We start from the raw sequence: 12,006 nt of genomic DNA on the forward strand, positions 1-12,006 counted from the left end.
AAAAAAACTCTTAAGTAAGTTGCGCACACCTGTTTTCCCCTCTTTTCTCTCTCAGTGGTATATAAAATTCAAAAACGAATGCAAGCCTTTTTCCGGTCTGGTGGGAACCTTTCATATGAGAAGAGGAGAATTGGTTGTTTTGGCCGTTCATTGGTTGTGTGGCACGTGCTGCCGAACAGTTGAAATGAAGTAGGGAGACTTATAGACGAGTATAGAATAGCAGGTACTTCAGTGTGAATCGATCATTCAGGGTTCGACTCCCGAACGGTTTACATCGTCTGTTTGAGGTTTTTTTTTTCGAGTTTGGTTCGTTTTGTAAAAGATTTTATGTTCTGAACATTAAGTTGATGTTGTCGAGCTTATATCGCAAGGCAATCGCGTAAAGATTTTGTGTTTTTGAGATTTAATTTATCGAAACGAAAGAGTGTCGCAGTGCATTCGAATAAAAGCAACAATTATGGTCAACATGGATATTAATGACCAAGTGAAAAATTATAGCAAGTGTCCGTTAAAGAAACGACCAGTTTTGATTGACCACGAAGAACAGTGCGAACCGGAAAATCTTAGCACTAAGCCAGAAGACTTATCCCGTAAAAGTTCTTCGTATGCCATTCAGCCGAAAGTACAAAGACCAGACAATCGTGACAGAGTGTCTCCAATTGAAGTGCCATCAACCACAACTCCAACATTGAAACCTGACATTCCGATCAAACAGGAAGCTGATGTTAGTGCACCGATATATTATCCAGAAATCATTGAACCTATTTTCAAGCCATGGGTCAGTCCATTAACACCGCCAAGTTATTTCCCAGCCACACCGAATGAAAACATAGATCCGGCCTATTATCCGTCTCCGTCGTACTCCAGCAAATTTGAATCACAATATCGGTACAGCAAGGACGACAGCCTCTACAAGACAAATGTTCCTATGTACAATCCCTACACATCCTCATCACTGGACTTAAGAACCAATTTCAACAACAATATCATCAAACCAGAAGCATATCCAAAACGATTCACACCGTATCGAGTGGATCAGCATCGACCATTGTTCAATCTATTCCCATTGTCACCAGCGTCCAGCCAAGCATCGTCATACCATTCATACGAATCACCCAGACGATCAGTTTCTCCAGTTTCAACAAACTCATCATTGTCCGAAAATTTACCATCAAACTATTCCGTCTTCCGTGATCTATCATCGCTAAGCTTGGAACAGAAGCAGCAGCACCAAAAATCAAAGACCGAAAAATCGACAAAAAGCGCTCACTACCAATGTCCGGATTGCTCCAAATCGTATTCGACACATTCGGGCCTATCAAAACACTTACAATTCCACTGTCCAGCTGTTGAAGGCAACCAAGCCAAAAAGAATTTCTCCTGCAAATTATGTGATAAAGTGTACACATCGTTGGGTGCGCTGAAAATGCACATTCGAACACACACGCTACCGTGCAAGTGTGATATATGCCACAAGGCATTCTCGCGTCCATGGCTACTGCAGGGACACATTCGTACACACACTGGCGAGAAACCGTTCAGCTGTCAGCATTGCCATCGGGCGTTCGCCGACCGATCAAATCTACGGGCTCATCTGCAAACGCATTCCGAAATTAAGAAATATTCGTGCACAACGTGTAGCAAAACATTCTCGCGGATGTCGCTGTTGACCAAACACATCGAGGTCGGTTGTCCGGGTGTGCCGATGGAACGAGGCTTAGGGTATGGTTTGAATCAGATTGTTCCGCAAAGTAATGACATTCAAGTGTATTGAGGATAGAGGAGGAAATTTTTTGATGATTTAATGAAAGTGAAGACTGATCGTACGTACATTTTTAGAAGTTAAATGGAAAATTGATTTGAATCCGAAATGACAAAAGGACGAAAAACAATTTTGTTAAACCAAATTGAAGCAAAGCTAATTGACGAATTTTTACCATTTTTGTACTGGAACTTCCAGTGAAAAAAACCCCGTAAAAGAAATTAATTTAAAAAATTAAAAGCTGCCAGCGCTGCCACTAAAAATAAAAATTAATTTAAAAAAAAGGAAAAGAAAAATTATTGCCCCAGTTAACGCAAAATCTAGTCAAAACGTTCTATTATAACAATAACAAACAAACGAAATTTTTATATTCTGAATAAATTTCAAACGAAAAAGGAAAAAGCCATTTTACAAAACCATTCAGAAAGTCTGTGTGCCTTTAAGTGAAAAAATAAAAGTAAATTCAAAGCGATAAAGTAATCAAGAAGCAATCGATAGGCTTATAAATCCATATAATATAAAAGAGAAAAAAAATCGAAAACTATTTTGTATATTCATGATACCGTAGAAATTAGATTTTAATATATTTCCTTATAAATAAACGAAAATTTTTATAAAAATTAATAAATTAAAGATTGAACTTAAATTATTCCAATGCTTTATCTCTCATCCACTACACCGATTTCATTGTACTTCCAAGTCAGCGAATACATTTTCATCAACGAAAAATCCATGGCTGATTCTCAAAACAATTATAAGACCTATAAATAGCACCTGGCAAGGCTCTGGAAGGTAAGTATGGGAAATTGGGAATTACAATTACCTACTTTGTCTAGTTCATAGAAAGTTTACTATTGGTCAATTTCTCTTCCATTATCACTGATGATTTTCCAAAAAAAGCTTTAAATAAATCGAAGACTATGTCTCACGCATGTACGGAAAATGTGGGTAGATAGGAAGGAACAATGTCATACCATAAATCGTAGACATTTTTTTGCTTGATCTTTCGATTATTTGTTGATGAATTCATCAGTTTCTTTAGCTACGTGACGTCGGCCATTCAGGGCCTATTGTAATGACAATGTTTTCGTGAGTTATCACGAATCTAACCCTATTTTAATTTTTTTTCGAGAAAAGATTTTCATTAATATGGGCACTTATTGAACTTATATCTTCATATTTTACACTATACACATAGGTCTGTCATGCATGGGACTTACTTCGAATTCGGTTGTGGTTTTTGTTAAAATTTCCTGTTCTTTGGCAAAAATATTATCATTCTGAATCTGTTACATCCTTTCTTGTTGGTTGAATCAAAATCTATTACTTCAATAATTATACCATAATTTCATAGATTTTGCGATGCTATAAAAGATCATTTAAGCTTACACTCATCGCTTTCGTCGTCAGTGACGATAACAGATGACTTCTCCTGATGTATCATTAGAAGATCCTGCTGTTTCTGGTATGGCAGGTTCTTCTGCAGATATTTTATTATGTAAACAAAATCTAAACCTATTTTAAGTTTCAAATGTTTAATTATCGTTCTGCACGAGAGGCAGATAAACATAGAAAATTCTTTGTATAAAAAAATGAAGATTCGTTGAAAATAAAAAATAAAAATTTAAAAAATTAAGAAAATTCTTAAAAATCAAAGAAAATAAGAGAAAATACTTGAAAGGAAAAGATGTCATAAAGCGACGAACTTATTCATTGTATGCATTTAGATGATTGAGTTAAAAAGTTGTCCAATCCTCATATCAAATCATTCTTTAGAAACAACAATGTAGCTCTTTGCAGTGGAAGTTGTCTAATATAGCTGAATCAGGGCCTATTTTTGTGAAAACATTTTCCTAAATTTTCCCCCATTCTCCTAGATTTACTCATATTTTCCTTAATTTTTCAAAAAATAATTTTTGTGAAATTTACTATGAGCGAACGCTTGCTAAAAGAAACAATTGATTGGAAAGATTTTATTTCAGTCAGTCGAAAATACTTAAAGCAAATCAAGTAGTAGATTCAATAACTGTCTTAATGATATGTTTGGCATTTATATGAATGGATCGATGATTAGAGACCTCGACATAGACATACCAATTGCACTTCATTTTGAAGCAATTAAAAACAATCGAGCGTTTCCATGTCTATCCCTAACCGAATAACAGACAATTCCACTTAATACTTAATTGCAAAGGAATTTAAAGTTCTTGTAGCTTTTCAAGCGAACATTACCGTTTTTGATGAAATTTTCTTGCATGATGAACAGCACAACATTTTTGTTGTTATCTTAACGCCAACTAACGATTTTTGCTTCTTGACGACTTTATTCCAATTCGAACATACGTTCAATTTAAATTTAAAATAAACTTTCGACAAGAAAATAAAAGAGTCCACACTTCGGTTCAGATTCAGATTTTTTTTTCTTCTGTTTGTTCTTCTTCTTCAGCTTGTTGTTGCTGTTGTTATCAGTTTTTGTGTGACTTCATAAAACACTGTCACGTTTTAAATACGAATTCAAATCAAATATATATTCAAAATGTAAGTTCAGGTTGGTGTCGAACACGGATGGTATATTATTGAAGGTATTTATATATCTCACGTTGATTGAAATAAACATTTTTTTGTTGTTCATTTTGGTTTTCTTGTTTGTTGAATGGTAACGTGAATCTTTAGCGAAGATATTGTTTGCAGTATGCCAGTAAAAATAGAGGTCAATACAGTAAATTGATCTCATTATGAAGAGTGTTTGTATATGCACAAGTTGTTGACTGGAACCATATTATACGTAACATTTGTGTTCATAATGTTTTGTACGTTCAAATTCAATTATTTATTCACCCCCTGAGTAGTGGCCCAATTTAAATTAAATAATTAGTTCGAAAGGAAGAAGAAAAAATTTGTTTTTGTAATATACGCATCATACACCATACTGTACGATATAATATCGTCATCTGTTTCGTTGTGTGTCGCTTTTTTATATTTATATTTATTTATGAGTATCCAGACAACATGGTTCATCATGCGCTGCTTCATATATACAATACGACGAACATCAACTTTGTAACGCTATAATTAACAGGTTATCGTTATTTATTATCTATGACTATGTGCCATTGAATATAGTTGAATTTTTTTGTGGCGTCATCTGGCACTAAATTGTCGTTGTTGCTTTTTTTCACTCTCTGTGTGTTATCCTACACAAAATTTCATTAACAAAATAATATCAAAGAACTTTACCATCATTCAGTTGTGTGTTGTCTTTTTTTCCAATTTCGTGAAATATCCATAAACTGTTACAGCTTAGTCATTTATTAATGCTGTGGTGAGTAATCAAATTAACTGCCACACAATAATTTTCTCTATGACAGACAACTATATTAAACTGCAATGTAGTAATACAAAATGCACACACAGAGTACACACATTATGATTATTAAATGTATGAGCAATTGAGTATTCATGTGGGGATTTCTTTTTTTTTGTTGAAACATTTTCATATAGTACCTGCATTATGTGGGATGACAAGAAGGATGCCCTTTGAACCTGCAACAAATTACTCTTTTCGCACATATATATAAAACGTATGCCATAATTACATTATAATTTCCATGCATGTTCCTTGTTGTTAGATTAATGTGTATAATGGGTGTCGCGGTCTATCTGTTGCATATTTTCTATATGAATATGGTGGCTGTGTGTAATGGGGTATTGCAGAATATATCTTACGAAAATATTATCCTCTTTAACCCCAACGTTGTCAGGTAATCAATTTATCATTTAGTTAGATAACTTCTTCTTTTCTCTCAACGATTTACCTTTAGCTAATCTAAACCTTATATCGATGGAAGGGGGGTTGGATTATGTACAAAATCACTGCTGTGTATTTACTACCTGACTTTTAGCATGGATAAAAGATGATCAAACGTAGCATTTTAAGAAGAATTTATCATGACCAGGGTTCATGTTTGCTCGAAGCTTTCACTTTTATTTAATTTATACGACAGTCGAACTGCTCCTGAGAGACTACGTCTAAAAATATGTTTTTAAGTGCGACTAAGTACAAAAGTTGGAGTGATCGGAATACCCTTTTGAGGTGACAGCATTAGTATCGATAATTCAAAAACCCTTTTAAAGGGTAGAGGTGACGAAAGTGTAAACTTAGCTACAGGAGATGCATTACGCGTCTGAACTCCAAAATTTTTGAAGAAAGACTATAGACGAAATAAGCTGCGACACAAGTGGCAGATGTTTCGGTTATCTCTAAATATGCTTGAAAGTGGTGAGGTTTCCTTAACGTCTGAATGTAACGCAATAGTTCCCTTTAATTTTCCAGGTGAGATGTAGAATGCATCACTCCTAGCGATATCAGACATATGGACTTGCGTTGCGTCACCTTTACCCTTTAAAAGAAGTTTTGACCGAAATAAGTTCTTTTGGAATTTTGTACGTTCATGGAAATTCACTACGAGTACAAGAGATCGACCAAAGATTACGAGACAGCATTTGCTGTATTTAAAGTCATTATGTTTGTCGTCGTTATAGATAACAGATGAACGTATGTGACATATTAAATACTACAATTTTCATAGGTCTTCTGAAGCTGTGTAGACTTCTCTTTCCAGAAAAGAAATTTCTATCCGTTTTCGAAATTTCTATACCCAAACCTGTAACAAAACATTTTGAGTTTCGAAACTGTGGCCACCTCAATAATGAAAAAATTCCAGATTTGTTCAAAGACTAAATTCTTAAATATTCTCTGTGGGATAAATAATCCTTAAATTCCAGTAGGGTACCAAAAAAACCTTAAAAATCAGTAAATATCCTGAGTTATTACTCTGGGAAGATAGTGGACCATGGAATTTTAGTAACCAATCTGCCAGTTTCTTGATTATTTCAGTTCAGAAGGAAACCCAAAATACTTTAGATATTGCATCGGAAAATCTAAGGAACCTAAGGAATGCAGTTCTGATTTTCTGGAATATGTTGTATTCGCTTTGTATCTTCGATGACACATAGGTGGGTGGGTCATACAAATTTTTAACTAAAGCCAAATTTTAATGAACATTTTGTAAAATGGGAAATCATATGTGGTCATTAGCGTATTCGTCATATTGGAAAATCTTTACATGACGATCAGATTTCGCCAAACGGATCCAAGAATTTTTTCAAAACGTATCTTACCATATTTAGGATAGGAGAAAATAGAATGAGCAAGTAAAGCAATCTTTCCTTGGCACCTGAGCCGCCAATGAGCCCATACACTGTAAAATGTATGCCAGAACAAATGAAGTAAAAGATTTCGAAACAGATTTGTCAAAATACGTCACATCAAAAGTGACGGGTGCTGAAACTTTCATCAACATTTTTCTTTTCGAAATACAGGACTGCATGTTACAGTTAAAAAAAATAAAAACGCAGCCATACAGCGACACATAATAGAATTTGAAATTAACCTGACACGACAAATTTTGTGTTTTTTTTGTATCATCTTTTCAATTGAAGATAATTTAATGGTGAAAGTTAATAAATTATTTCACCTATATCTCAAGACAAAACACAAGCAAGTAAAAAAAAGACAATCCGTACAACTCCTCCTCTTTAATCCGTCTTATGCATGTAACCTCTTCGAACAATACAAGAAATTGATCCATACCTCTGATTCACGACATATCGAGTCTGCCCTACTTGCGAACATAATTTTTCTGTTTGTAAAAACTGTGAGCGCATGTTTGAACTGTACCAGTGACATTAAATTCTTCTTCTCCAGGTCGGTTTGTTTTTTTCTCTTGTTACTTTTTAAAATTTCCAAACGCACAAAAATAATTTGCAATATCATCGCCCATAGCTTCAAGAATTGTTGTTAATTGTTTTCTGTTTTATTATACGGTTAAAAAAATAAGACGAACGATACACATACAAAAAAAATTCTTACAACATGTAATACCATTGTTCAGAGAAGAAAGATGAAGAAAAAAAAACGGTCGTCGTCTTAGCGATGGGTTACAAGACTCTTTTTTTCAAACTCTTCGGTATTTGATAGCATATAATACCGAAATGTATACCATTGGTAACAAAGTGCCCTGTCTTTAGCCAACAAATCCACATAGGCATAAAAGTTTGCGAATAAATCTAAAAAAAAAATTGTGTTTCATCAGCGGAATTTACGTTGTCGTGATTGAGTATCATGAGATACATCAATTTTAACTATATGGACCATTGGACATTGATAATTTCACTGTCGTTTTACACATAAGTGATTGAATGAAATCTTAACACAAATTGGGACGTTAGACGTTTTTGCTTTGTCGAAACAAATGAAACAAAAAACTTTATTGGAGAAATGATGAGGAATTTGATGCAAATTTCTAGAAAATGAGAGGCCCGTGTTTGTCATTCCGACAAGACAGTTAAATGGATCAATTTTTACATCAATTGAAAAGAAAGCATTGGCAGTTTTTGGACATTGAAATTCTATGTTGGGTGATAGATGATATTCATTATGGACATTTTATAGTTTGTTGTTGGTTAATAAGATGTCAAATTCAGTAACTATAAGTAAGTTTTTAGAATTAAAGCTAACGTCTGAAGGCTTTTCTTCGATTTTGTCGATAAGGATTCACTAGATTACTTTTAGAACAGGCAAGCGTATCATAACAAAATCAGTCAATCTGTTACTTCAATTGTGTAAAATAAATTGATTCAAAATTTATTACTTCAATATTTGCTTTCATACATTCCACTTGTTTTTGTTGACTTACATGACTTATGTTCAGCCTGTGTCGTTGAACTTTGGTAAACGTATTACAATATGCCTTTTATTATCCACTACTGGATGTAGGCCCTACCAATGTTACTTCTTTGGTTTGAAGTATCGTTTTTCGTTTGATCGTTTCGATCGTTTCGACATTCACCCTGCCATGTAAGAGAAAACTAGCCGAAGTGCATCTTTTATTTTTGTCTTCGTTGTCGCGAACAGATGACTAAATGGACTAAATTTGATTTCATTATTGCCAACAGATGCTGTGGTTAGGGGTCAGCCAGTTGTTGTATGTCCTGCTATTCTTCGAGCAAGAATTTCGTACAATACTCTTCCATAATGTCACCTTTCCATGCATCCATTGACTGTGAGAAATCCTTCGAGCAAGATTCTTGTAATTCTGCTATTGGTCTAGCAATGACTACTTATCATATCCATTCGCATACAATTCAGATCCAGTGTAAGAACTCTAGGGTTTTAAATCATATAATGATCCTCCAAAAAGATTGTACTGGTGGTATTTGGATCAGTTAGAACATAGAGTTACACTCGATTCGTCTCGGCTGTCATTTTTAAACATGTATTATTTGGGTGCCGATTGACGCCAACATGTCAAGTCTCAAGTACAACTCTATGAGTTAGAATTTAATTACCAGTTTTTTTTAGGACGATGGAGATGAAAGGAAGCCATACAATAAGTCATTGTATTTAATCTGTTACTCCTTTTACTACCTTGGAATTTTTAATGAAATCTTTTACTTCATTTGTTTTTCCATATATTTTTCTATATAATAAAGTTCTAGCGCAGATAATCTATTATTTTTTGTCGTCGTTGTTGTCAACAGATGTCAAATGTATTTGTTTCAAAAGGCACTTATGTATAGGTGTCGCAATGTCGAGTCGGAGTAGTAACAAAACTTGGACGCCTACACTGCTATCTACTAAGCTTTTATATTGATTTAGTTAGTATTATCTCGAGACTACACTTACACATTTGGACATTAAATGGGTGAACATCTCTATCAGTATATTCTTTCCATGTACCATCAAGGGAAAGTAAAAGGATTAAAAATTCAATTGTGACATAATCACATCAGTAATTCGAATACAAAAACACAACAATAATTACGCGTGCAATCGATCGGAAAATTACGTAAACTGAATTTTCGCCATCTTCAATGAGCATGATTATCCAAAATTATTGTCATCTTATCGCAAAGATTTTTTTTTATTTATTAAATATAAATCAAATAACCGATAAATTTCATTAACCGATTTGTTAAGACGACGAAGACGGCAAAAAAGACAATAATATGATGAAGAACGCCCATCTTTTTTTTATTTCATTTGTTTAAAACAAATTATTTTTTGTGTAAATATTAATCCAATCTTAGCGTGATGGCATAAAACATGGTGTTTGTGTCTAACGTAATGAAAATATATAGCAAGTTAATTCTTAAATTTATTGGCTTTTATTCGCACAGGCACTTGATTATATGAAAAGTATAAATTAAACAATTTGCGCAAAAATATAAAAACTTTTTTTTTATATTCAGAGTGCATTTACGTACATTCAGAGTCCAACGAAGAGACGCGTAGTATTAATAATATATATACAAATGGTTGTGCAGTGCATATACTATACACACAGCCACGGCGCAGTCTCTGTGTATAATATGAAATGATAAATATGAAAATTAAAAAATTAATGTTTTATTACTGCTTTTAAATAAGATGCAATTTGAAGTTTTTCTTGACTTTCTTGGATATAAAATATTTTAAAAGTTGCAATGCGAAAAGGTACACACAGCATATCATACTCATATCCATCACAGTGCGGTTGAATGGAGTTTTAATAAAATTTGAATCCCACTTTTTAACAAGATTCTGCAACATTTTTTGATTGTCTACTGCACTAGGAGTCAGTGAACCTAGGATATGTAGTGAGGACTGGAGAACTGATTGGTTCTGCACGCTGCAATCGGTAGAGGTTGTAGTTCTAATAATAAAGTTACAACAAATTGGTCCTATAGGTGTGAGGGAAGCTGGTAAAGACTCGTGTCCTTCTTTACGAATAACGATTTGCGGAAAGTCGTCTCCCTGCAAATTCATGGGTGAATACTTACTTATATTGATAGAGGAATATTGTTACTAAACAAACGGAAACTTTTAAAAACAATTTGTCTCCACCAGCTTCCCTTACACCCACAGGACCAATTTTTTGAACTAATACTATTATAATTATAAACTCAACCGATTACAACAACAAAAGGTTCACCAGCACTCATTCTGTAGCCTAGGTGCCCTGACTCCTTGTGCACCGAATGGTGCAGTCGAAATAAATTTTTTTCAGAGCCTTGTTCAGGGCTCCGAGTTGATTAATAACATTCGAAGATAACAAAAGCGCATTCAAGTTTCATTAAAACTTCATTCAACCGCACTGTGCCGTACGTTTGTGTGGCGGACATGTCCACTGAATTCTGATCGGGTCGTATACCACTCAGATTAACATTTTTATGTGGTATGCCCAGAGAGACATTACTACTGGCATGTATACATATGGGGAATAATAATAAAATAATTATTGCTTCATATTGGAAATTTGTGTGGCTGTGTCTTTGCACAGCATTTTCTGTTGATCGCGCTTGGCCTTCCTGACAATTTACTTAATTATTTACTGTCCAAGCGTATTTGTACGAAATGCGCTCTGGTGACAAATTTTTTAACATTAACTTATTGCATAATTAATCACACATGTTTCGCAGTGATAATGCATGCATATGCATACTGTCGCACATTGCAAACTATATATGCTACAAGAAGGTATTATAGATGCAACCAATTCCACTTATGGGTGATGGGTCACAATGTAACGAAAGTTTATAGAGCTTATCGGCGAGCTTGTACACTTTGAATGTAAACGGATTGAATGTTAATGGGTGTTATGTAAGATAATAGAAATTTTTGCATTGAATTTTCTGTTTTTTTCTTCTTCATATTTTAATGGAACTTTGCAATTGTTGCAACAAAAGAAAAACTTTTGAGCGTCTTTCTAATGCCGATGGTAAATTAGTTCAAAGTTAAGACCTTAAGTTAAGAAAGCGATTGTTTGAAACGAAGTGTTTGAATTTTATCGGAAACACTCTCGACTTAATTGAAAATAAAAAGTTTTTGGGAATAATTCCCGGCTATATGAAGAAAATATAATAGACTATGCCAATCATATTTAACCGATGATGCCATTTTAAAGGTCATCAATAGTGGTGACTTTATCACTATTTTATTTTACCGGAAACATGCACACATTCAAATAAAAGCATTTCCGCCAAAAAAATCATTTTTTAAATTAACGGACAAAAAAATTTCAGTTCTGTGGTGTCACTTACGACTAACTTCACAACAGACATGTCAAGAATTTTGTTTACCTGAATGGCAACATATTTTTGTATGTTTTCTTCACATTTTACCGACTGAATTAGCACGAAAC

At 34.0% G+C, this 12,006-nt stretch overlaps 1 protein-coding gene across 1 annotated transcript; it reads left to right on the top strand.

Annotated features, from left to right (window-relative positions):
• Positions 1-209: 209 nt before the first annotated feature.
• LOC119078524 (protein escargot-like) lies at positions 210-1,836 on the top strand. The gene has a single exon (XM_037186089.1). The coding sequence runs from the start codon at positions 458-460 to the stop codon at positions 1,772-1,774; it is 1,317 nt and encodes a 438-aa protein (XP_037041984.1). The 5' UTR covers positions 210-457; the 3' UTR covers positions 1,775-1,836.
• Positions 1,837-12,006: the final 10,170 nt, after the last annotated feature.

The sequence above is a fragment of the Bradysia coprophila genome, unplaced genomic scaffold (assembly GCF_014529535.1).
Source record: "Bradysia coprophila strain Holo2 unplaced genomic scaffold, BU_Bcop_v1 contig_297, whole genome shotgun sequence".
NCBI classification, from domain to species: Eukaryota; Metazoa; Arthropoda; class Insecta; order Diptera; family Sciaridae; genus Bradysia; species Bradysia coprophila.